Source organism: Populus trichocarpa, chromosome 8 (assembly GCF_000002775.5).
Source record: "Populus trichocarpa isolate Nisqually-1 chromosome 8, P.trichocarpa_v4.1, whole genome shotgun sequence".
In the NCBI taxonomy this organism is placed as follows: domain Eukaryota; kingdom Viridiplantae; phylum Streptophyta; class Magnoliopsida; order Malpighiales; family Salicaceae; genus Populus; species Populus trichocarpa.
The window spans coordinates 9,144,877-9,171,752 of NC_037292.2; the positions used below are offsets into that span (position 1 = coordinate 9,144,877).

The 26,876-nt window shown below is 38.3% G+C and overlaps 2 protein-coding genes and 1 long non-coding RNA gene across 6 annotated transcripts; 1 reads left to right on the forward strand and 2 right to left on the reverse strand.

Annotated features, from left to right (window-relative positions):
- Positions 1-7,213: 7,213 nt before the first annotated feature.
- Positions 7,214-11,616, reverse strand: LOC112328390 (MACPF domain-containing protein At1g14780). Of its 2 annotated transcripts, none has more exons than XM_052455363.1 (8): positions 10,753-11,616; positions 10,416-10,657; positions 9,361-9,553; positions 9,182-9,259; positions 8,605-8,788; positions 8,309-8,478; positions 8,149-8,213; positions 7,214-8,002 (listed from the first exon to the last, which is right to left on the reverse strand). In XM_052455363.1, exons 1-8 carry the CDS (start codon positions 10,990-10,992, stop codon positions 7,390-7,392), a joined length of 1,785 nt encoding a protein of 594 aa, XP_052311323.1. In that variant the 5' UTR covers positions 10,993-11,616; the 3' UTR covers positions 7,214-7,389. The 2 variants fall into 2 exon arrangements, with proteins under 2 accessions (XP_052311323.1, XP_024462437.2); XM_024606669.2 differs by having other exon boundaries at positions 10,416-10,670; positions 10,753-10,898.
- Positions 11,617-18,397: 6,781 nt separating this feature from the next.
- LOC7457812 (alpha,alpha-trehalose-phosphate synthase [UDP-forming] 6) lies at positions 18,398-22,851 on the reverse strand. Of its 3 annotated transcripts, none has more exons than XM_024606476.2 (4): positions 22,698-22,851; positions 20,036-22,371; positions 19,675-19,948; positions 18,398-18,877 (listed from the first exon to the last, which is right to left on the reverse strand). In XM_024606476.2, exons 2-4 carry the CDS (start codon positions 22,036-22,038, stop codon positions 18,599-18,601), a joined length of 2,556 nt encoding a protein of 851 aa, XP_024462244.2. In that variant the 5' UTR covers positions 22,039-22,371; positions 22,698-22,851; the 3' UTR covers positions 18,398-18,598. The 3 variants fall into 3 exon arrangements, with proteins under 3 accessions (XP_024462244.2, XP_024462246.2, XP_024462245.2); XM_024606478.2 differs by having other exon boundaries at positions 20,036-22,069; positions 22,698-22,847; XM_024606477.2 differs by lacking the exon at positions 22,698-22,851 and having other exon boundaries at positions 20,036-22,069; positions 22,225-22,684.
- Positions 22,852-23,750: 899 nt separating this feature from the next.
- LOC112328349 (uncharacterized) lies at positions 23,751-24,309 on the forward strand. The gene is made up of 2 exons (XR_002983127.2): positions 23,751-24,025; positions 24,120-24,309. It is a non-coding gene; the product is annotated as an uncharacterized LOC112328349 (long non-coding RNA).
- The last annotated feature ends 2,567 nt before the right edge of the window (positions 24,310-26,876 follow it).

Below are 26,876 nucleotides of genomic sequence, written 5' to 3' on the forward strand. Positions count from 1 at the left end.
ATCAGTTTTTCTGGCGATATCTGTGTTTTGCCAAGCATTTCGATCACTTGTCAATCTGAGGATATTGAGGTGACAATATGGCCGATGACGTCATTTTGCACAAACTCAACTTGATTCTTGAAATTCTTGCAACCGTTCAACTGAATGGCACAAAATCCCCCAATGATATTCATGTATCTTTTACTAAGGGATGAGGGCTCAAAGGCGCACTCAAAGGGAGTTGAGGGCTCAAAGGCGCACTCAAAAGGAGGTAGGGTTAGAAAACACACTACCAAAAGGATGAGGGCTCAAAGGCACACTCAAAATGGAGGTGAGGGCTTAAAGGCGCACTCAAAAGGAGGTAGGGTTAGAAAACACACTACCAAAGGGATGAGGGCTCAAAAGCGCACCCAAAATGGAGGTGAGGGCTCAAAGGCGCACTCAAAAGGAGTTGAGGGCTCAAAGGCGCACTCAAAAGGAGGTAGGGTTAGAAAACACACTACCTAAGGGATGAGGGCTCAAAGGCGCACCCAAAATGGAGGTGAGGGCTCAAAGGCGCACTCAAAAGGAGTTGAGGGCTCAAAGGCGCACTCAAAAGGAGGTAAATTGGCGTAGTCAGGGCAATAAGTCCAGAGTCTAACAGATGCTGGTAGACAAACTCGAGTGGTTGAGGTATGTCAATCGTGGCAAAGACATTTGAGTAATTGATGTTACAGTGAGACCTGGTTAGACCACATAATTAAGGCTTCCCATCGTCAGAGTCATCCTTTGATTCATCTCTCATTATTGTTCTAGAATCCTTGGCAGAATCTTCAATCATTCTCCTCTTTGTAGCTTGTTCAATTCTTTCGACAATCCTCCCAACATCATGTGAATCTTCCCATGTTGTTGTGGTTATTTATGGATTGGTAAAAACTTTCCAACAGCCAGGTAATCTTGGTAGCGCACAGAAACATGTAGCACCACCATTGCTGATGTGTGGAATCACGCATTGTCTCAACTGGGAGAGAAAATGATGAATCTGAAACCCTTTTGTCTCCTCTTCGATTCCTCACTGGCAGTACATCAAACAAACACCTATAGTAAGAATTCTGCTTTGTTAAAGTTGCAATGTTTGCTCTTGTTTTTCTCAGATCAGCATCCGATGTTGCTGGACCGGAATGGTGTTCACAATAGAGATGTCTGGAAAGAAGGCCAATGCACCAGGAACAGAAAGCTAGCAGCTATTATGTGCTCTTGGAATATGTGAAGGCTTTGAACGACTATCAGTGCAGTTGAATGAGAACAAAGGGTGTCATTAGTTGATGACTGAAGGCATTGCTGTCATTGTTCATGATTAAAAAAGAGAGGTACAACTTCAATGGAACGTAGACAAGTAGTGTTCCCAGCAAGAGCCTGTACAGACGTTCCCTTTCCACTCTTGAAGCTCAACATTTATTGAAACAGATTTATGAGTCGAGCCACTTCACCTTTACTGCTCTCAACTTCCTTTTGATAACGAGCCTCTAGCTAACCCCTGTCTTGATTTTCCATCTTCATCAGTCCATTAGACCTCAGGTAGGGGAACGTATGTTTCAAACGTGTGCATGCTTGATAAATGAATGAAATGCACAAATGGATGCAAAATGTCATATGTTTTATGCATGCTTGTTATTTGTTGCAAGGTTTCCTTATGACGAGGAATAGACCAGATCATATTCTCTTAAGAAAGTTCTCACTGAGGACTCCAAACCTACAGGAACTTGAACCGATTTGGGGGAGAAATTTGATTTTTATTGGATATCCTTCAGTTGTTTTTCCTTCTACTTTCTTAGCAGAAGTAACCCGACCATGATGTTTCCATGCCTTCTTCACTGACTCCAATAATTTCTTTGAGGTCTTGACATCTTCATAAAATGTTGCCAGTTCGGTAGTCCTTGGAATAAACTACTCATGTTATATCCCACATCGGAAGCGAACGTCAAGAGCTAGGGCCTTATAAGTGCATGCTCATCTTGACTAGTAAGACGCGTTTAAAACCCTGAGGGGGACCTGGGTGGAAGCCTTAGGAATGGGTGGACCGGGGGGCCTAGAAGGGACAGTATCTGACAGGGTGAGTGTGCTGCACTACTCTGAAAGACGCGTTTTGAGGCCATGCGTGGCTGCCAAGAACAAACCCGTCAGGGGGACCTGGGTGGAAGCCCTGGACATGGGTGGATTGGGAGGCCCAAAGCGGACAATTTTTTTGCTAGTGAGGTGGGGTGTTACAGCTCAAATCAAAATTGTCGTAAAACCATGATAGGACAATAACTAATACAACAACAGGCTTCTATCAACGGGACCCATGGATACTCACCACAATATGCCAGATAAGATTTGAAGTAAGAGTATCGACTTCTCCAATGAAATTGAGATTTACTTAGACTTAGGAACATTGATTCCCATGTGGTTCTTCCTACTTCATGCAAGTGATTTTCAGCAAAATTCTCCAGCTGAGAATAAAGATGCCACGGGGTACCAACCAAACCTGAAATCTTCCCCTCAATCATATGACTCATAGTCCAGACAAACAATAATTGCAAGCAACATCTTAAACGACCCATTCCGGCTTTTCTACAATAATTCAAGGATGAGAAAGTTTCTGTCAATATTGTTGTAGCCATTAATTTTAAGGGTCACCACATTTTTAAATACATTGACAGCCTCAAAATCAATCATTCCTTCGGCAGATGGGAAAAGAACCAAACCATATATCCCTAAGGCCAAAATTCTCAATCGAATTTCATTGCTTTCATCATGTAATCTCCTCTTGAATATGGCTTCTAATACGTTCCAAAACCAGCCCTGGCTATTTGCTTAGTAGCATGTGATTTTGCTAGTTGACAGTCTGTCTGGGTAATCCAAGCAAAGTTAGAAAGTTGCATGCTCTATAGGTGTGTAAAAGTACACCTTTTCTGACTTGGGACAATTTAGCAGGGATTCATACTCCTCGATAGTAGGAGTCATATCCACAGTATCAAATGTGAAGCACCGATATTCTGGATCCCAAAACCCTATCATGGCCTGAAAACAAGCATGTTGGACCCTAATCTTCAGTAAATATGATAGATCCCCATATTGTTTCTGAAAAGTGATTTGATCATGAGAGGATAACTTTTCCCAGCAGTCTAGCAGTTGTCCTGTACCAAGTGGTCTGTCATCTAATTTAACATGCTCTGGCAACTGAGACTTAAATTTTGATGGCAAACAATCCCCTTCATCATGCTGGCTCAATTCTGATCTGGTCAAAAAATCCTCAATAGTAATGGATTTTTCCATCTCACACTTCCTGTAAGGATCGGTGGAGACTTAATGAGCATATGAAATGTATATGAACATGTATGTTCATGCATTGACATTTGCTCGTGTCCTAATGGGTATATCCTACTTGATAGGATCTAGCTCATAAGGTTTGGCTCAGTTTAGTCTATCCTTAAAGATATTCTCCGGTTCTTAGATTGCCCGAATTACTCGTGAAGTAATCGGCCTCTTAACCTTATACAACATGAGTAGGGGAGAAAGACTCCACAGTACTAGTTGCATAGGGTGAGTTACAATTCAAGCAAAAGTCCAAATGAGCATCAGTGGATATAAGTCACACTTGCCACTTGAATCTCTCTTTTCTAATCTTAAAAAGGACGAGCTCGGGTCCAGAGCTTTTATGGGTTCACAGTGAAGTGTGTGAATACACAAATAAATAATATGTATGTATGTGATGAAATGAAAAATTGAAAAAAATCACAGTAGATATTGCATAAAATAAATAATGCAAATAAAATAAGTGCCCAAAAATAAATAGCGATAAGAAAGAGCAAATGAAAAGCAAACACAAGCAGTTGGCTCAACCCTAAGTCCCCAGTGGAGTCGCCATTCTGTCGATACACGACGTCGGGCGACGGCTCCCGCTTTTTTTTGTTTAATTTAACAAAAAGGGTTTTTTTTCTCAATTGGGGGAAACAAAGATTTTATTGGAGTCGCCATCTAGTAATTTGAGGGAACTAGAAATCCCAAATTAGACACTGGTCCCAGAGATTTGGATACGGGGTTAGTTATGATTAAGGGAAGGTAGACACCACCCTTAAAACATCCTTTCAAAAGAAAGGTTACCCTTACTTGTGTGTTTTTATTTGATTCAAATGCGATTATATTTTGGGCTTATTTGTAAATTTTTGTAAATGATTAACGTCGGTCCCTAAAAATAGGAGACACGTTAAAAATGACATCAGTCCCTAAAAATTAGGAGACTCGTCTAAAATATTGACGTTTGTCCCTAAAAAGGAGAGTTACGTCTGGGTTACCAAAAGAAATAATGAATATAATCCATTATATTTTGGGTTTATTGGTAATTTGTTTTTTTTCAAATGGTTAACGTCGGTCCCTAAAAATAGGAGACACGTTAAAAATGACATCAGTCCCTAAAAATTAGGAGACTCGTCTAAGATATTGACGTTTGTCCCTAAAAAAAGAGACGTGTCGACTTTTGTTTTTGTATTTTTTTACAACATGCAAGAAAATTTACAAGCATTTATATATGAAAACAAATATCAAAAATATCAGTAGAAACCCAAAAAAATCACTTGAGTGTCACTGTATAGGTAAAATACTGAAATACCCTCGAATTTCTCTGAAAATTACGAAAATGCCACTGGCGGCGCGTGTGGCACACGCGCGGCTACTGTTGGCGGCGGGGAGATTTTCCGGCGAGCTTTCTGGCCAAAAGATGGTCGATCCTGGTAGATCTGATGTCGAGGATTCTTATGGTGGTGGTCTTGACGGTCGTTGATGGCTGATGAGCGAGAATCGACGACTTGAAGCTTCGGTGGCAGCCGACGATCGCGGCCCTGTTCCGGCCAAATGGGGCGGCGCAAACGCTGAATCAGCCGGTGTTTTGCTTTATATGAGGATAGCGACCTTTCTGTGGTGTTTTGGAAGCTTGATATGGCCGGAGATGGGAGATCAGAGGAGAGAGAGGGAGTCGCCGGCGAGAGGAGAGAGATGCTCTGGGTTATGCTACGGTGAGAACGTTAGCACGGTACACCGGTGCCGCTGAGGCCTGTTATCCGTTGGATCTCTGATGGAAAGCTCGTGTGGCTGTGATTGGCCGGATCTGCAGGTTGATCGGACGGTCCGGATGAACGGAGGTTTGATCGGGTGTGACGCGATGCACCGAAATCTCGGTACACCGGGTGACGTGGCGCAACGGTATCAAAGCTTAGATTCTGTCAAGGGCTGAGATGTGTTTGGGTTTTAATCTAGTGTGGTAAGCCCTATTGTATTTATTAAATCAACGGTTCAGATCTAAACACTATTAGATCTAACGGTTAGGATATATTTGGTATTTTCATATTGTTTTTAATAAAAATCAATATCCTACTCTCCTGAAGAAATAGTAAAAAAAACATGGATAGTATACATCTAATCTCTCTTCTCGTTTTTTTTCTTTTTTTCTTTTTTCCCCCCTCTGGCGCACTGTCACTGGCTATTTATAGCCAATGACAGGGACGTCCAAATCACCACCGATTTGCTTTGAAGAAAAAAATGGATCACTTGCTTTCGGTGCACCTGCTCCTTTGACAAAATATTTTATTTTATTTTATTTTTGTTTTTTATTATGTATAATAATATATATTTATATAGGTAAAATTAAAAACTCAATTTAGTATTAGAAAAAAAAAACCGTCCCAACCGCTAAAAATCCATTTTAATGACCGAAAATAACAGTTTTGACCCAAAATGACCTGAAACTCATTTTTTACCCTGGTCGACATGGTTTGACCCGTATTGACCTGGTGAACTCGATTTTGACCAGAAATGACAGTTTTAACCCGAAAACAGCCTGAAACTCATTTTTTACCCTGGTCGACATGGTTTGACCCGTATTGACTCGGTGGACTCGGTTTTGACCGAAAATGACGGTTTTGACCCGAAACAGCTTGAAACTCATTTTTTACCCTGGTCGACATGTTTTGACCCGTATTGACTCGGTGGAATCGGTTCTTATGGAAAGATGCGGTTGACTCGAGAAAAATATATTTTTGAATTTTCCTTTTTCTTAATTTTTTTGGATTTTTATAAATAATAATAGAAATAAAATAACATTTGAGAAAATCTTGGTGGATCCAAAATTGGGTTACAACAGTATCACAGAGTAATTTACTCAAAAGGAGCTTAAACAGTCTCCAGTATGCACATGCGCACGCTACAATCCAACATATATGCCCGTCTAAAATGAACCAAGAAGATCTCAATCCAAGGAATCTTCTACTTTATAACCGATTGATTATTTAATACAGTTGAGTACAGGAAACGTTCATAGAACTCTACTTGCACATACTATATAGGGATTGTGTTATATGTCAAGAACATTAATCTAATATTTTTACGTAAGCAGTGACGCCATTGCTACTGAACTTAACCCAGAACGTATTGTTTTCTAAGAGCTTTAATATTTTTTTTCTTGGAGTTTGAATTAATAATATTGAAGTGAAAAGTCCTGACATTAACAACATTTATAGTCGTTGGACCATTGACATGAAGGGAGTTTGGCAGAACCTAGTCGGCGCTTCTATCAGTTAAAATATTCCAAACTCCGACACTGAAATGTGATCCGAACCAGCCCATATGTAGCGGTGGCCCTTTTCACATACGTCGAACTCCCAGGAAAAAACACACGCACACACACACACACAGAGAAGTAAAGAGAGAGTAGAATCAAATAGTTAAGAAGCTGTTTTTAAGATTCGAGGCTGGCCTAAAAAATTAATGTCGATGCTTTATATTACATAATTAGATGTAGTCCCTCGTATTGCTGCGTAGAATACACTTACTAAGGTAACGAGTGGATTTGATGTGGGGCGCCCAGGAAAGAGACTAGTTAACAATATTGAGAGAACAAATGTAGGGATTCGATTTGGATTGCTAAATGTGGACAAAAGAGAAATGCTTGCCTTCCTCTCTGTTTGATAGAAGAGGATAAGATAAAATAAAATGTAGAAGAGATCTTATTTAACTTTATGTTTTCTTTTATATATATATATATATATATACACACACACACACACATACATATTATCTACTGTTTTGAAAATTTCACGATTCATTTTTTTTTCTCTTTCTTTACATTATGGATATTTAATGGAGATGTATTTTTTTTATTTCTTTATCTTATGCATATTTTAATAACAAGTCTTTTTAGAAAAAAATAACAATAGCAATCTATCTTATGTTACACCTATCCATCATAATCTCATGAGTGTAACAGCCACCAATCTATGTACATACTGTTGCAGACGGCATGGACAATTTAGAAGTTCTATTTGAGTTACAAAAGAAAACACGCAATAGGAAAATTAATTGTCTTGACTTCTTGGCTGCACCTTGATTTTTTCATGGTTAGATGTTTAGTAAGGAGAACTTAACCTGCAAGCTTATTTTCCCTTTATCCAAGTCCAACCTAGCCCCTGTTACTAGCCAATGTCCAGGGCTGTCCTGTGGCCCTCTACACAAATGTGATATGTCTACGAACTTCAAAAGCTTTTGTGTTTGCACTGGTACTGGAGGCCCTGATGGAAACACACTGGAATCCACCACCACAGGCTTAGGTTTCTCTTTCCCAGGATTGCCTGTGACCGACGTGCTTATGGCAGAGAAGAGGCCAGACCTTTGTGAAAATCCTGAAGAGCCTTGTGCCCAGCTTGACTGAACTATAAGAGAATATGAAACCTTGGAGAACAGTAGCCGAAGATGTAGAACCCTCTTTGAGTTGTGATTCTTTATCTGAAGTTTGGCCCCTGTGACAATGTAGGCTACATCTTCTCTAGTACTCCATCTGGGGTCATATTTTACTGGTGCTGTGCATACATGGGAAAACTTTTTTCGATGTATGGCTTCAAAGTATCCTTCATTGTCGGTTTCATCGGTTCCTCGCCATAATTGAATACTGTCATCTATCTTGTTTGCAAGAATTGATGGAGTGTTTGCGAGGTGTTGGAGGTGTATAGCTAACCTGAAAAAGGGACAGGGCTGATTAATGCTAATCATCAGGAATATAAGATCAAAGAAATCCAATTGGCCGAGATAAATGACGGCTAAGCAAATTCTTAAATTTTGAGATGATTATTTTAAAAAATCTTAGAAGCTTTTGACCGTTACCTGTTGCATTTCATGCCTTCAAGATAAAATCTCATTCCAGTTACTGGTCTCTTTCCAACCGTAACCTGTACAGTCAGGGCATAGTTTAGTAAAAAAACAGGCAAAACATTATAAGAAAATTCGTAATAGGAAATGTCTGGTTTGGCCATTTAGGTACCACCTGAGAAGTGTTCACATATAATTTAGGGCCCAGCAAGTAGAAGTGAAGAGCTGAAGATGAACTGGCCAAATTTGTGGAAGGCCCTAGTGGGAAGTCATTGTGAACAGGGGCCCAAATCTTGAGAGATTGGAAGTCGAGAAAATAATGCAGATCAGATATAGGAGGCTTATCTTCACATAAACAAAAGGACGATCAGTTTCACCAGAGTGTGGATTCAACAAATGCAACATAAAATTCTACTCTTTAGCTCATTATAATATAGCATTGCAGTAAGAGAGACAAGAAATGGCACTTACATCTAAGATAGAGATTGATAGCATGAGACAAGAAACCTTTGCCAGGAACTTCTTTAAGGAGAGAAGTTATGGGTATGAAGCTAAAATGAATTGCATCTGGCATGGAAGGAACTGTCGGAAGCCACTCACAGTGACTACTTACTGATGTATCACCTCCCTTCTTGGCACATAGAACAGTGATTCCCTGCAAAAATCAAGCCCCTACGTCAATGTGAGTTAGTATAATTTACTAGGACCGATACCCCATTGGAATTTTTTTTTCCCAATTCACTCGGTGAACTGAATTATCTAGTCTATTTTTTTGGATGATTTATTTCCAGAAGTTGTTAGAATGTTGGAAAATTATATAGAAAAAACTCGATGGTAATCTTATTTAGATCTTGCATATGCATATTGTGATAATAAATGTGCGCTTGGGACAAGATGTTAAAGTCCTCTGGGCTATGAATCATGATGAATGTCATATTATAGCTACCCATTTTCTGTTATTTCCAACTGGTGTCAGTAGTGTGGTGTCATGATCGCATTGGCATTTCTCCAGGTAATTAAAACGATTATTTGCAACAGTGGAACATACGTCTTTTGTACTCCTGATGGATGAGAAGCTATCGAAGGCAACAGGTTGTGGATCAAAGACATTGAAAGCCTGCGGTGTCTGCAATTGATAGCCCGTTTGAATTATTAGGATAATGTTAGGATAGAAAAATCTAAATAAACAAACAAAAAGGGTGCTTGATGGGGGCGGGATTATACAACCTTAGACTTTTGATCTCTAGCTTTTGGAGTAAAATTGCATATCCCTGTAAACAATTGATCGCCAAGGTCATCTAAATGTCTCTGCAGCTCTGATGAACCCAGATTGGAAGATTTGTCCTGCCTGACCAGAACCACATCTTGGCCACCTATGCTTAACCCCACAATAATATGGGTACCGTACTTTTCAATGAACCTGTCAAACATCAAAATCTTGACGGATTCAAATTTGGCTCGGAGGTTGAACGGGTACATTGAACTAAACCAGGTTTTTTAGTTCAACAAAGACTTGGAAAATGACCAGGAAATGCGCTCATCATGTCATAATTAGCTTATTTTTCTAGTGTTAGGTTACATACATGTTTCTTCAGCTCTCATGAACCTAGATTGTCACACGTCTCTGTGAAGTTTAAAGAGTTTTGATGACTCAGAACTATAATGTGCAATATAGAATATTTATGCCAACAAAATGTTGATATCGGTTAAATCAAAAGGGAATTGTATGCTAAAACTATCCAGCAAAAAGAAATTAAATAGCAAAGGGTGATCTAAGAAAAAAAAAATTTAAAAAGGGGAAAGTCTAATTGACCAAATTAAATAATTAACAAAACATAGGGTACATACGGGTAGATTTAGGGATGTGGCCCAGAATAATTCATCAAAAGAAATGACAAATAAATGAATTAAATGACAAGGAAAATAGTCTTTCTATCTTGTTCGACGAATTCAACTTTAACATTGGAGCAGGAAAAATAAAAAAAAAATAAAACAGAGCCGGCGTTCTCTTTCCAAGCTAAAGTTGACAAATACGAATCAAGCAAGCAAAGGTTCATCTTTGAACTGAATATTGGATCGTAGTGTGTATTCATACTATTTTTTTTTTTCTAAGGATTGCAACTCGACACTAAACTGAAGATGAATTATTGGCATTTCTATTCATTTTGACAGATGAATTGAGGGCTTAAGGTTTACCTGCCCGTTCTATCTATAATTATATGTGCTGCTTTTGAGTATGAATATGTCCATTATTTGCTCATGAAATGATAAAAAGAGATTACCTTGCTAGAGCACATGGATCCCAAGACGATGGAACTGCTTTTCGGACTTCATCACAGAGAACAAGCGGATACCGATCAATACGAAAACTGAATAGAGATATGAAGTAACCATCAAGTCCCAAACATTTGGTGTTAGCTGCATCAGCTGCCCAGGTACAACCTTCAAATCCAAACATGGAGTTAAACAGCCCTGATGGGATTTTCCCTGGCACAGATGCTTTTTGGTTGAACAACTCTGACATCTGCACTATTTCACTACTCATAAATTTATAACCCCGTGTACCAACATCAGTAACAGGAATTAAGAACAAAAATCTTCTTGAAGACCATAAAATACCTGATGGAACTCAAGGATGTCTGATTGATATCGAATACGATCACCTTTGTCACACTTTATGTCAACAGAAACATCTTTGATGACCCCAAAGCCGGGTACCTTGAGCTCTTTTTTCTCTGCTTCATTGAGGAAAACCAGTCTTTTTTCTCCTTTGCAGAACTTGAGTCTGAAATCTGAAGTTAAGTCAAATCCCCTTCCAAGGCTCTTTTGAGCTCTCTCCATTATTCCATTGCTCATCATTCTCCCCAACTTGGCTAGCTCCCTCACTTTCGTTTTTCTGTTTAAATAAGTACTTTCTTGTTGAAGAGATTTACAGGTGAAGAACGTAATATATAGTAGCTTGAAAAATAGGGAATGGAACTATATATATATGTGCATGATGTTTAAGAAACTTTCTGCGTGAACTATAGTGATGGTTGGAATGGGACAATTAGCCATGTTGTATTCAATACATAATCTGTTACCTGTTCTCGCTGCAAGTGACTTCAAATTCTGATCACACACTCACAAACAAACACACGTCGATCGTTTCTTGCGTACAGTATTTATTAGAATGTTTTTATCAATTTCATCTATACCTTATCTATCAGGGCAACTTGCAGGCCACAAGAATATTGGAAATTACTAGGGAATATGTTGACGAGGTATGATCAAAGATCCTGTACATGTTGTGCCCTCATGTAAGTTTCCCTGAAATCCTCGTAACTGTTGAACGTTGATTTATCAAAGCCTAATTATTCCTTAATCTCCTCCCCGTGTTGAATGTGATTAAACTTTGAATATATTCATATGCCCTCACCGGACTTTCCATAAGTGATGAAGGGACAATTTTTATCCACTTGAACAGCGGTTCAGATGAAATCTAAAGGGTTATAGTATGATTAGGTGTTGGTGCAGCTCATATTAGCTAGGGTACTAGGTTTATCGTAATTTTTGTTTTGCTTTTATAAGCTTCATCTTAATTAATCATTAATGACTTGACCTAAAGCTAGACAAATTAACGGTTAATTCTGTGGTTAAAAAGGAAAACTCCTTCTTAGAAGTCAACGTGAAGACTTGAACCTTGTAAGTATCTTACTCTGGTTGAGTGATAAATGTTCCGCTCACAACTAGACGGCCTAATAAATATGGAGTGGTGGGCGTTAGCTTATTTAAAAATAAAACTATTATTTCTACTATCATAATGTTAATAAATAAATAAAATCATATTAAAATAGAAAGCTAAAAATTGACTACCCGCCACATAATTTTAAGTTTTTTAAATAGAATTTTTATTCAAAATATCAAATTGAATATAATAACGAGGTAAAAAAACCTGAAGATCAAGATGGGTTAGCTACCATTATTATTAAAGAATTCAACTTTTTAAGGAGAAATTATTATAAAATAAGGGTATGTTTAAGTTGTTTTCATGCATAGCCCATTTAATAAAAACACAATTTATATATTCAAAATATCAAATAAGGGTATGTTTTTATAATAAAGTTATTATAAAAACACAAACCATATCCCGTTTTTTTCCTCTTCAATCAGGCATAGAAGCTGTTATCTAACAAAACCGTGAAGATTTTGTTGTATGAGATGCTGCATGAAACTTGCCGGAAAACCTGCGTATAATTTTGCTGGTTTAGAATTCCAGTCTCTAGCCTCGTTACGTATAATTTTGAAACAATCATAGAGAAACCAACATCTCTATATATGATGCGTGCAAATCAAGATGTACTCCTGCCATTTTCCTTGATATTTTCGAGATTATTATTCAAGGAAAAGGGTTCTCGACTTCTATCATGTTCAAAAAATATAAAATTATACGTAACTAACACTCAACTAGCTAGGCCATACATTTTTTTTCTCAACGAGTATCATTCCACATTTTGTCCATTAGCATTCTCCGACATACATCACCAGTTACATGTCTCCGGCACTAACGAGCCACTAGTTACTCAGGACCAGTAAATTATGTTCCAAATGATAAAAACAAACACTGAAAGACAAGATATATAAATCAATTGTTTAACTGATAATATGATCCAGGATCGGATGGATGATATGTTGGGATATTGCCATTTAGTGGCAATACCCCACCACTAATTGTGGCTTAGTGGAAGCATCACTAATGCCACAATTAGTGGCATGATTTCGGGACCTATTGTCCCCTTGCTATTGCTGGAGAAAGTTGCCAAGAATTGCCTATAAAATAGGCATGTTTTGAGAGAGGGGATAGAGAGAAAACGTGAGTGTGTGCAAGAGAGTGAAGAGAGAAAGAGAGAGCTGCAATGGCTGCTGCCATTGCAGCAGCTGTAAGAGCACCAAAGTGAGCTGGGAGTTGAGTGATCCTCCTCCATGTATTTGTTGTAATCCTTTCTCTATATATCTCTAATAATATGGACTCTCCCGTGGATGTAGGCGGTTTTGCCGAACCACGTTAAATATTGTGTCAGTGTGCTTTACCCTCCTATGAGCAAATATCAGTACACCCCCGGTCCGCGCATGGGGTGCCGGAATTTCCCAACAATTGGTATCAGAGCACATGGTTTAAAGGGGTGTTTGATTTTTGCTCAAAAATGAAAGTTGTCAAAATTGTGTTTTGACCATACCACTGTGTAGAGGAGGCCGAGACGAAGCCACTGGTGAAAACGACGTCAAAATCGAATGTCGGACATGGCCGCACTCTCCATCACTCTCCGGCAGGGCGTCTGCCCACGCGCGCAGACGCGCCCCACGCGTCTTCTTCGCCCGGATGAGTTGACCCGACCCGACCCGAATACCAGTTGACCCGACCCATGTGACTGACCCGGATATGAATGGCATCAGCATGACGTAAAAGTGACGTCAGCGTGAATAGTAGACATGCCAGGGATGACATTAGCATGATGTAATTGTGACATCATCATGTACAGTAGCATGGCCCATAATGACATCAGCATGATGTAATGGAGATGTCAGCATGTACAGTCATCATGACATGCCAGCGTCCAGTCAGCAGACACGTCATCACAGTTGGACCCACCTGCCACGTCATCAGCCGCGAGCCTAGCCGAGCCGAGTTGAGCCGAGCCGAGCCTCGAGCCGAGAGATAAGATTCTGTGCAGCAGAGTCTACGTGCAACCGGATTTGAGATTGAATCTGGGCCGCTCATTAGGCCAGAATTGTTTTGATCAAATCTTAGCTGTCTGAAATGCGATTTGGACGATTTCAGACTTGTTTCCAGCTAATTTGATCATTCCGGATGCAATGGTACGGTCCGATCGTTGAGATTTGAGACCAAAAATAGCGGTGGTGAATTAACAAAAGAGATTGCCCGATCAGGAGGCATCTGAAGGTCATCATGGTGGTCGATGGAGATGAAGAAGAAGAAGGTGCACATGTTTACCCAATTACATGTGTTGAACTGCTAAGTGGAGAGAATTTTAATTGCTTTGAAGGAAGGCAAAATTGGGACACTCTGGACACCCGATTATGTGGACAATTTGAGGTGTAGAGTGGAAACTGATGAAGACCAATTTTGACGAATCTAAGCACTGGTAGTCTCGCCAGATGTTGAGAAATGATGTATTAAACCAGTATATTCCAGATCACTTGTAAAGGAAAGCCGCAACAAAGCTAGCAAATGGTTGTATATACGGAAAGACAGTACGATGGATAGATATGGCCTAAGAAGTTCTGTCTAGGAGATTGGGTTTTAAGCGGGACCAGTGTGACCCCTCCAATCTTTCCTGGGAACTTGCTTAGTGGAAGGATTATCCACACGGTACTATTTTCGTATATATAGCAGTTTGTAATGAAACGGTTGAAGACTAGCAGGATGACGGCACAAGGGAACAGTTGGGTTCCGTATGATCAAGGATCTGATGAAGTGGTGATTTCTCCAAAGAAGTTAGATTCGGTGACTGTGATTTCTCGAGGGAAGAATTGATGAAGACCCTGATAATGAAAGAGGAATACAGTAAGGGGATAAAGATTGGCACCCTATTTTGACTTGGACAGGTGTTGTGACAGGATGAGCTGCTGTCAAACATAAGCAAGGAATAGGGAGAAATCTGGAGAACAGAAATTGCACGAGGGCACACAGATATTGTGCAGGAGTACCCGTAGGATCCAACGAGGTACTGTAATGAGACAACAGGTGCAAGGAGAAGAAGTGTTCCCAGATGAAGCTCAGAGCAGAGACTGTTAAAGTTTGTACAACAGGAAGTCTCTTATGCTCTTGATGAAAACAACATGTGAAGACCTTTCCAATACATGCAAGGATGGAAAGAGAGCTGTTGCAGAGGCACCTAATTGAGGGGGTGCAAACGCCTGTGATAAAAGGCGACCGCCTATGATGAAAGGCGAAGACACCAAAGAGAGTTGGTGTAGGTGGAGTTGTCAAGCAGAAAGGCGTAGAAGCTCCAAACATAGAAATCGAGGTGGAGGATTGCGAGGAGTATACCGCAACTTTCTCTTTCTATGTAGTCAGTGGCAGTAATCTCTCCCATAGTGCACATGGTGGTAGAGAATCTTAAAGCCACTTTGATGCATCCCAGCTGAAGGAGGATGCGGCCACCTATGAAAGGTGAAGACACCTTAGATGGAAGGTGTGTGAGGGCCATGATAAGAGCCCGGATCAGACCGCCCCATGACAACGGGCGAAGACACCTTAGAGAAGGTGTGAGGGCCGTGATAGAAGCCCCAGTTCAGACCGCCGTATGGTTACGAGCGGAGACACCTAAGGAGAAGGTGTGTGGGCCACGATATGAGCCCAGTTCAGAACGCCCCAAAGCCGATGTGATGGCTAGATACAAGTGGACAGGTGTATGGATAGCCAATGAAGTGGCTATGATGAGTATGGAGACAAATGCAGGATTGACTTTCATGGATATTGCCCCCATGCTAAAGATCAATGAGCTAGAAGACATTTGCCTTGGACAATAAGTGGGTGACTTGTGGAGCATTAAGACGCGGCTGCTATGAAGAAGCAGAGGGCATGCGCAGGTTCCGGGAACGAGTTGACTCTTGTCAAGGTGGTGAGCTCGGTAATGGCATTGTAATACTCAGAGTATGAAGACAGATATGGATCAACCTTTATGGGCTGCCCCCATGGTTAAAGGTGGAGAGCTACCTGGACTCTTACGACTAAGAGCGAGAGACTCACGGAGAAGTAAGGCGTGGTTCCTAGGGTGGAACAGAGGGCAGGCGCAACTCCTGGATGAGTAGACTCTTGGAAGAGTGGTGAGCTTGTGATCACATTGAAATACTCAATGACCGTCGCACTTGGGAATATTCGTTTGAGGGGGTGTTGCAAGCCTTGGTGTAAGGCTTGAAAAATCATTCCGGACCGAGCATGGTTGATACGCTCGAAGGGGAATGTTGTGTTGAAGACGCTCTCAGAATGGTAAGCTTGGAAGAGCTGCAAAATGCAAGCTTGTGCTGAAGAAGCAAAAGGACAATTGCCCACACAAATGGCAAAGGGGGTGATTGTTGGGATATTGCCATTTAGTGGCAATACCCCACCACTAATTGTGGCTTAGTGGAAGCATCACTAATGCCACAATTAGTGGCATGATTTCGGGACCTATTGTCCCCTTGCTATTGCTGGAGAAAGTTGCCAAGAATTGCCTATAAAATAGGCATGTTTTGAGAGAGGGGATAGAGAGAAAACGTGAGTGTGTGCAAGAGAGTGAAGAGAGAAAGAGAGAGCTGCAATGGCTGCTGCCATTGCAGCAGCTGTAAGAGCACCAAAGTGAGCTGGGAGTTGAGTGATCCTCCTCCATGTATTTGTTGTAATCCTTTCTCTATATATCTCTAATAATATGGACTCTCCCGTGGATGTAGGCGGTTTTGCCGAACCACGTTAAATATTGTGTCAGTGTGCTTTACCCTCCTATGAGCAAATATCAGTACACCCCCGGTCCGCGCATGGGGTGCCGGAATTTCCCAACATGATATATCTAGAAGGACGATTTACATAGCAGCAAAAGGAATTTGGTCGAAGCCCGAATGACAAAACGACAGAATGAGGAACGGATTGAAGGACAGCGCATCCTTGTGCATGTATGGAGATATGGAAAACTTAAAATGTATGCAACACATGGACAAGTCAAATGAACAAGAGAGCAGTCAAAGACTTTTAATATTTGCTTTTTAGAAATTACGAATCTTATAAACTTCAAAGCAACTTAATATTTATGTGATTATTACTTTTAGAATATATTGAATTAGTCAAACGTGTCCAAACTGAAATGAATATCTACATAAAAAAATAACAACAAGAGAGCAGTCAAGATATAAAACTTAAAATGTACTGTAAGCCTTACAGACCACTGCATAGAAACAATTCATAGCGTTGGATATCAGAATGCCAGAATCTGCAAACTGCGAAACTCGCCCAGGAGAAAGAGCCAGAGACAGGCACATTGGACAGAAAATCACATCAGAAAAGGTTAAATTCCACAATTAGCCCTTTTTTCTGTATTATGGGGCCAGATGAGTTTTATCTTTGGAATATCCGCAGGAAGGAACAGTCCTCTTCTCGCGTTGCTTTGTCATACACCTACCATGGCGGCATGGATGAATATCTACCGCCTTAGCAAATAAGATTGGTGGCCTGCATACAGCCTCATGGAGACAGGTTTTCTTGCACACGTGCGTGTTAACCACCATTCATTTTATGGGAGAAAATGCACCAAATCAACAAAATACATTTAATTAAAACCGTTTTATGATGAATTTTTATAATTAAAATAAATAAAATATAGGTTTTCACAAATAAAAAATAGCTTATTTCATCTATTACAAAATCAAGATTTAAAATAATAAAAAACAAAATTTATTTAATTAACTAAACTATTTGTTATATTTAAATCATAAGTTACCTTCTGTGAACAAAGAATAATAATAATAATAACAAAAACACATCGCACGACACAAAAAGTATATTTACGATTGCTTTTCAAAATATTTTTCACGCTGAAATGTATTAAAATGATATTTTTTTTATTTTTAAAATTTATTTTTAAAATCAGCGCATCAAAACGATCCAAAACATATAAAAAATTTAATTTTTAACAAATAATTTTTTAAAATATTTTTAAAAACACAAGATAACCTGCGTTTCACAACGAGCTCAAAGTAGCTGCAGCAATCCACAAATACAAGAGAATTAGAAGGGTTAGTAAAACCTTTTACCGTATATTATCATTTTTAAATTAAAATATTTAAATAAAAAAATTTTATTCCACATTAAAAAAAAAAACTTTTTATTATAAATATAAAATAAACTTTAAATCTCACATTAATAAAATAAAATATTTTTCTATCTAGTATTTATATAGTAAAAAAAATTAATAACCAATTATAATATATATAAAAAATATTTCTAAGAGAAAAAATACATTTGCAAAAATAAAAAATGACTCAACCAGGTTCTGCCGGGTTTTTGCCTATCCCATTCTTTTGCCTCACCCGGTCCGGTCCGGTCCAGCTGCCGGGTCCCGAATCGACCCGTCAGGCCAGTCCGGGTTTATTAGCTATGATATAAACTCTACACAGTTAAATGTAAAAAATTATCAAATTTTCAAATAATATCATCATCTTCCATTCTAAATTTCTTCTTTATAAACTCTAATCCTAGTCTTCCAAATTAAAGGGAATTTGAAGCAGGCACTCAGCACAAAAACTCAACTATCACAGATTTATGGCACGAACATATATTTACAACTTCACTAGTCTGAGATCAAAGACGAAAGAGTTCCGGTTGCACATCTTCTATCAAATAACACTGATAATGTTCACATCAAAGAAAAGCTAGAAAATACGGGGCTCAACCTAACACGTAGAAACAAAGAGAGTTCGCCTTTCACTATGTCTACTCTGTGAGAGTCTGTTCTGAAACAGAGGCCAAGCCTTGCATCAACCTAACAATTTCTGCTGTATCATCGAGGTAATATTTAGCCTTACTGGGTTTTTGACCAACAGTACAAGCAAACACCTCCGCATTTTGAGTAGCTGTCATAGAAGTGGTTATTACCTCAAACATATCGTCATCAGACCTATCATCACCGATGCACAGAACAAAATCCGGTGAGATTTCATTTTCTTGCATGATGGAGAGTAGGCGTTTGGCTACAAGTCCCTTGCTGACACCCTGAAAACAGACAAGCCTTTTAGGGACCTTTTGGAAAATTGTAAGATCAAGACAGCTTCTCTCGAAAGTTGCAATTGAATTACGTGATCTTTAAGTTGTGGAATGTGCCCTCCAAGGGGTAAAAAAAAAGCAGAAAATTCTGAAATATGTTCACAAGAAAGTTACCAAATTCCAAGTAAAAATGAGAAAGAAACTGGTAAGTGTGAACCTAAGCTAAATTAAAGCATTCTTTCTCCATTTCTTTGCCCTGATTTGGTAAATATTTATCGGCAAGAAAGCTATGAACTAACGACCGATATATTCCGATAAATACCTAACCCCACTTGGTTTCAGCCTTTCTGCTTTTATTATTTAAATTTTAATCCGGTACCTTTCCTAGTTTTCTTTCATTTGATGTGTCAATCATTAATTAGCAAATTATGCAACACCAAGTAGATGTCTCGTCAATGAGATAATACAGATTTACGTGTCAAAATGGTAATTCTTCCACCCCTCATCAGTGAAAATGCAACACGATCAATCTAAAATAGGCCCAAAATTCAAGCCAGAGTGAGAAGTGTTGATGGAATGCATGCTTAAGGGTTTCTTTTCATTATTATCACTACCACCAGCAGTACCAAAGCTTGTCAAGAGGTTTAATTGCAAATTAAGCCAACCACTCCCATAGAACTTCTACCAAATATCTCTAAGGATTTAGCTGACATGATATCAGTTCAAAGGCAACCCCACAAGATGTAAATTCAGGCAACAAAATGAAACAGAGAAGACAACATAACAAAAGGATATATAATGCAAACCTGAGGTTTAACCTCCACCATGTTCTGCCCGCTCTTGACTGTAACAGGTTCATTGGCTAGAACACTTTCAAGATGATCAAGAAGTTCTTTCGCTTGGCATGACCCAAAGTCTGGATCTGCATCCTCATAACACCACACTAGTGCAGTTTCCTTGTCCTCAACAGTAGACCCATCTGTCGTTTCAGTGTAGAGCTGCATCACAGGCTCCGCAATTTGCTTCCAAGTGGTATCTGCTACAGGAACGCATGTCTCCCACTCTGCATCTCGCATTAGCCTGCAACCACATCATCATCGTCAATTTCCTACTGGACCACCTCCAAACCTAGTATTTGGAATTAGTTTAAAAACTGCACCAATTTACCTAAGAAAGTAGCCATGTTCTGCAGCTAGTCCCAGTCTCACACACTGAGAGAACCATTCTGCAACCTTCTTGCGGCTTCGAGCACTAACAAGGAAAACCATGTTGTTCTTATCTCTGCACAAGCTGTTTATGATGCCAATGGACTTCGAGGATGGGCTCTTATCAATAGAAGCCTGAGGCATTAGTGTACCATCATAATCCAGAAGAATTGCCCTAGTTGTGGTCCTCTTGTAAGCTGACACAATGCGCTCCATTGAGAGCTTCTTGAAGTTTGGATCGAGCGCCACAACTCTGAAGCTCAATCCAAATCCAATACCCCAGCATCTCCTCCTTGAATGATTGCGACATGTCCTCTCCAAATCCTGAAAGAAACTGCGTGCCCAATACCCAACATCATGGGTACTGACATATCTATAATGCTTCTCATGTCTGAGTTGCTTTTCAGGGTCAGCCATTTCCAGGGCACAGTCCATTGCATCTGCCACTGCATCGATATTCCAAGGGTTCACGCGAATTGCTCCACTCAAGGAGGGCGAGCAGCCAATAAATTCTGAGATAACCAACATGCTCTTCTTAGGGGTAGAAGGTTCTTGTCCCAACAACTTATTCAATCGATCATTTCCTTGGCGACTGATTATGTATTCATAGGGTATGAGATTCATTCCATCCCTTACAGCAGTGACCAAGCAACACTCTGCCACAACATAATAGGCCACTTTCTCATAAAACTTCAATGGTGCATCAATCAAGACAATGGGGTCATATCCAGGCTTCCCAAATGTTTCATTGATCCGCTTCACAACAGCATGTGTCTCAGCTTGAACTTCTTTCACATCTTTTCCTTTACCCCTTGCAGGATTCGCTATCTGCACCAATACTATATTCCCTTGCCACTCTGGATGCTGCACAAGCAACTGTTCCATTGCCAGCAACTTCAAACTTATCCCCTTAAAAATGTCCATGTCATCCACCCCCAGCAACATTATCCTATCTTGATCACAAAACTGCTTAATGAGCTCCTTTACCTTTGCTTCAGTCTCTGGAAGGCTCAACACCGACTGAAGCTGACCCATATGTATACCAACAGGAAGAATTTTGATGCTTACAGTCCTACCACAGTACTCAATGCCCATGTACCCTCTCTTGGATTCATAGGAAAGACCAAGCATTCTACTACAACAAGACAAGAAATGTCTAGCATAGTCAAAAGTATGGAACCCAATTAAATCAGAATTCAGCAGGGCTCGCAAAAGCTCTTCCCTAATAGGCAATGTCTTATAAATCTCAGACGAAGGGAAAGGACTATGAAGGAAAAACCCAAGTTTCACCTTATTACACCTCTTCCTCAAGAAAGTAGGCAACACCATTAGATGATAGTCATGAACCCATACGAAATCATCCTCCGGGTTAATCACCTCCATAATCCTATCAGCAAATATCTTATTTACCGACACATATGCTTGCCACAGTGACCGATTAAACCTACCCCCTAGGTCCGGTGACAAGGGCAACATGTAATGAAACAAAGGCCACAACTGTTGTTTACAAAACCCATGATAATACCTGCTAAAAAGATCCGGCGGGAGAAATGTTGGCACACATTTGAAGGTCTCCAAAAGTGTTTGGGAGACCTCTTCTTGTTCACTAAGGTGAACTTCTTCCTTCAAACAACCAACATAAATAACCTCAATTTCATCATCCCCCAGACCATCTTTCAGCTGAAGAAGCAGTGAATTCTCATCCCAGTTGAAAATCCAAGACTTACTGCCATCCGATTTTCGCTGTGCCCTTATTGGCAGCTGATTGGCAACAATAATGATTCGACACATTTGCACTGAAGAGGATGATGGATCGGAGCAGACACTCTCTGATGGATCATCATCTATGTCGGACATGATGCCCGCCACCGTCATAATCCGTGGAATTCGCCGGTTCATGCGCTCAAAAGATGGAGACTCACCAGAGGCAAGCTCCAAGAGATTAGAGTATGATCTTGACACCATCTCTTTAGCTAATTTATACTGTTTTCTTTCACTGTGGCCAAGAAAAAACTCTCATTTAAGCAAAAATGTTTCAAAGTGAAAGATACCCTTTTCAAGACTCTTAGCAGATAAGTTACCGGTGACTTCTTGTAAACCAGGACGTTAATTAGAGCAACAAATAAGAAAAATTACAAATTTGGAAGATACCCTATTCAGGATTCACTGAATACTAAGACTATATATTACTGAAAAGCAAGGTGGAAAAAACTTCTTGAATCTGAAGTAGCACTGGAGCAAGAGAGATGCAGAAACTACTAAGACCACCACCACCACTTCATTGAGCAAGAGAGAAAGCTGTGTGAAAATGAAGGGAATTTTCAGGGAAGGGAATAGGAAAGAGATTGAATAAAACAAATTGAAGCAAGTTTCTCAGCTACCCATCCAGGTAAAAATGGAGAGAGGAAGAAAGAAACAAAAAAATGGAATAGATTCAAGATTATGGATGGAGCTAAAGAAAATATACTGCTGCAACTATCAGATATTATCCCACTAGAGATTGTTACAGGACTTTCGTTTTTTTTTTCTTTTTTCACTTGCCCACCTATTTGAACTTTCGAGCTTTGAACACCCACCACCTAAAAAAAATAAAAAAACAACCAGGAACGGTTCAAGAAAATTACCAGTTTCTTTCTTCAAAATAGAAATTTTCCTTCCATGAGTCCAAGAATAGATAATAAAAATAAATAAATTCTGAGCCCTAAACTCCGTTTTTTAGAGAGAGAGTAAGTTTTTTTTTTGTGGCATCTTTGAAGAGCTCAATCTCTCTAATAGTGACTGGAAATATGACTGACGAGTGTTTTTAAAAAATATAATTTTTAAAAACATTAATATTTTATTTATAATTTTAAATTATTTTTATATTAATATTAAAAATAAATTTTAAAAAATAACCCCACCACGGCAGGACCAAGCACGAAGTAAGTCGTCTCTGTAATTGGTCCTTGCCCCCTTGTAACACCAAGAGAGAAAAGAGAAAAGTTATAAGTTAAAATAACAATATAAAATCCAACTTCGCTTTCATGTTAATCTGGTTATAGTTGGTCACTATAGTTTAATAAAACTATAAATTAATCCACATGGGTGGTTTAATGGTTAAACCCTAAAGGTATGTTATAGAGACAGTGCTTTAAATCATTCATTCATGGTTTATATGACATGCGTGCAAGTGTAGATGTTTGAGTTTGCCATCATATCAAAATACATAATTATAAAAATCATGTATTTAATCTCTATTTTCTTTCAATTTATTTATAGTTTATTCCATTTATTAATTTCATTTTTATAACTTTGAAAATTAGAATCAGCGAATAAGAGTTTATAGCTCAGAAGAAATTTGAAAAAGAAAGAACACGTCTCTAGAAAAATGGATTGACAAGAATAGGAGGAATTTTCTAACTATATTTAATTCCATCGGGACTAATTGATCAGTTGGAGACTTGTAGTAACTACAAGGACTGGCTCGTAATTAGCTCTTCGTATTTTAACGTGCCAAGATATAACATCCCAGGATACGGGTGGAAAGTGAGAAGCTATAACAGTCGTTAGATGGGTACAAAGAAATGTTGATCCAACGGTAGGGTAAAATATAGATAGTGGAAGAGGGTCGCTCGTGGATGGTTCTTATCCTTTTGTTTTTAGGTGAGTCCGCCACAAGGTGTTGGGGCTCTGGGACCCGCCCACGGAGAGGAGTGTTGGTGCCTTGGTGGTGGTGTTTATTATTATTATTATTATTTATTATTATCTCTGAAACGAAAAGGAGCTGTCTTGGTGATGAGTACCGCGTGGCCTTTTACTACTCTACAACTTGCTTTTGCAAGTTTTCATACTTTGCCTGTCAAATTATCCAAAACTCCGTTGACAGCATGCTCGGAGATCCGCGTCTCGGTTTTTTACCGATTTATCGGATGTTTCCCGAGGGGGAAAATAAATATCCGGCGTTTTTTTTAAGGTATACGATGATGAAATTCGCTGCTGTTTGGGTTCCAATTGTTGTTTTGTTATGAGAAATTAATGTGGTTGGTTTTTATTGACTGCTTATACAGGAATCGAGTACAGCTTGGAGCTTGCTGTTTCTTTTTCCTTCTCTCTCTCTGTTTTTTTTTTGAGGATATGCCCTCGTAGAACATTAATGTGTTTGTCACCTTGTCTTGTAAGAAAATAAGTTTGTTCCGAGAATAGAATAACACCAGGTTAACCAGAGTTTTATATATAGAATATTATCTATTCTCCTTTTACATTGCATGTAAGTTTTTGTTTTCTCATTGTCTTTCCTTTTATAATTTTGTTTGAAATTAATTGTAAATAAAAGTTTAAAATAATATTAAAGTTTTTATATAATTTTCAAATAAAATTATAACTTTTTACGATAATATTAGTGATTATTTTGTTAATTATTATACACGAATCTAATATATAATTCTTTTAAAACGTTATCATGAGCACTCAATAAAAACAAATTTTATTTATGCAATTACCTTCAAATTATTTTTTTATATAAAAATATATATTTCTATAACAATGAAAATACATGAATAAGAAGAGAGAAGTTTTATATAAGAGATTTTTTTTCCCTTAGATGATCAAGAATGTTTTTTAATATTTATCTTGCCTCTATTTTAAAGAACACGCTAACAGTAAAAATACGTTTAAAGTAAAAACAAGGCGTGATAATCAAGAGTTTCTTGGTATGTTAAATATATTTTTCTAATCAAAAGAGACAATTTTAGATAAAATCAAAATAATATGTTTGAAATATCAAATAATCTCAATGTATGTTTATCATCAATGAACCCCCTCGCGTTAAAGTATGAGCTGTCACCTGTCAGTACCGAAGAGCACCTAATCCTCTCTGCGCATCGAGAGCAAGCAAGTCGGAGGATGGCGCGGGTCTGGGCAAGCTGTGCCATCCCGTCTCGCATCAAATCAGCTGAAAACTATTGCTATCACCACTGTGAAGGGAGGGTGGGGGTTGGGTCGGGATCTCCTGGAAGTGGATCGTCGCAAATCGCCATCGCTGCTACAACTCCCAACAACAATAGCTGGACGTCACACTGTCTTATCCACCACGTCATCAAATGGGACCCACGCCTGAGAAGTTAAGCAGAGTAAAAAATGCAAGAGATTAGATTAGTGATTACTATAAAAAATTGATATAAGTGGATAAGCACGAATAAGTACAGGGGCAAGACGACACGTGTCACATGAATGCCATTTTTTGTTTGAATTTGCATGGAAACCACAAGCAAAGCCGGCGACGCCATTGCGCATTTCCTCTCGAGAGGGAAAAAAAAAAAGTGGGGTTGTGCTCTAAGGCTTGTTTTGGTATTTACCAACCGCAGGCTGCACGTAATAAAATTGTTTTTGCTGTTAAATTTGTTTTTTAGATTTTTTTATATGAAAAAAATATTAAATTGTTATTTTTTTAATTTTTTTATAGTTTTAACATGATATTAAAAATAAAAGAATTATTATAATAAATCTTTAATTAAAAAACCACACACACTGAATCTAGATAAGAAAATGGTTAGGACAGTAGAGAAGGGATAACATCAAGCATCTTTGCTGGGTATAAGGTATAGTCATATACGAGAAGAATAAATAGTTGGTTATGGCTCATTTTATTTTATTTTTATGTTAAACACTTCTGTTGTTATAGTACTGCTTTTAGATCCTGTTGATCCTATTTTATATTTTAAAAATATTTTAAAAAAAATTAAAAAATATTTTATTTTTTTCTTTACTTTAAATTAATATTTTTATAATGTTTTCGAATTATTTTAATGTGCTGATATTAAAAATTATTTTTAAAAAATAAAAAAATATTATTTTAATATATTTTTAAATAAAAAATATTTTTAAAAACAACTCTAACTACACTCCTAAAAAAACCTTAGTTATATACGATTATACACTCAAGTGAAATTAATACAAAAGAAGCCAGATACATCAAAATGTATCTTTCAATGGCATTAAAATGAAAGCAGGTGGAAAACTGCTAAACAAGAAAAGTCAGCTAATATATTTTTTTTTTCTATAAGTACAGTGATTGATGGTTGCAATTAGTTAGAATTTGAGCTCTGCAACATCTTTCAAATCAATGGACCACAAACACGAGACGGCTTACGTTTTTGTTTAGACACTAGTCGTGGATTGATAGAGCATCAGAATTCCAGCATGTGATGTTAGGTTTTTCCGCTTTCCCTGCTGAATATATAAAGAAGTTTATTGGTTGATTTCAAGTTTTTGTCCAGGAAGGCGTTACATTTATTGTATATTTTTATTTTTATTATTTTTTGACATCCAATTTTATTTTATGGGCTTGGAGGGCAAGCTAGGGTGTGAAATAAAATTATTAATTTTTTAGTTAATGTAATCTGGTTCATATTTCACTACTGATGAATTATACTTAATATTTACAAAACAATTCTCTTATTAGAGTATAATGACTCTTTAGTAATTAAATCAATATTATATATTAAAAATAATTACATTTTAAAAGAAACCCTAAAAATAGATATACATTTTTTTAGCAAAAAAAAAATCAAATTTGTCTCACATGGTTCGCTTCGTAGATTCCAAGGTCCCTTATTTCCATCGAAGGAGGAAAAGGTTGGTATATCAATCAAATATATGTTTTATTGGGATAAAATATTTTTAGGTCATCATAATAAAATATTTTTGATTCAGCTAAGAGAATTATAAGACACACACATATCTAGGCTCAACATTTAATTAAACTCGAGGATGGTAGGTTTGTTGGCTCGTTAAACCCACACAAGTATGAGTTCAGTGTTTAGTTG

Excerpts from the sequence above, each read along its gene's own strand:
- LOC112328390 (XM_052455363.1), bottom strand. The coding sequence starts at position 10,992 with ATGATGAGCAATGGAATAATGGAGAGAGCTCAAAAGAGCCTTGGAAGG. Across the intron at positions 9,554-10,415 it reads GATCCATGTGCTCTAGCAAG|GTTCATTGAAAAGTACGGTA; the intron begins GTAATCTCTTTT and ends GATGTTTGACAG. Across the intron at positions 8,789-9,181 it reads CCATCAGGAGTACAAAAGAC|GGAATCACTGTTCTATGTGC; the intron begins GTATGTTCCACT and ends TGATTTTTGCAG.
- LOC7457812 (XM_024606476.2), bottom strand. The coding sequence starts at position 22,038 with ATGGTGTCAAGATCATACTCTAATCTCTTGGAGCTTGCCTCTGGTGAG. Across the intron at positions 19,949-20,035 it reads GAACATGGCTACTTTCTTAG|GCTAATGCGAGATGCAGAGT; the intron begins GTAAATTGGTGC and ends ATGTGGTTGCAG. Across the intron at positions 18,878-19,674 it reads TGGTGGAGGTTAAACCTCAG|GGTGTCAGCAAGGGACTTGT; the intron begins GTTTGCATTATA and ends GTCTGTTTTCAG.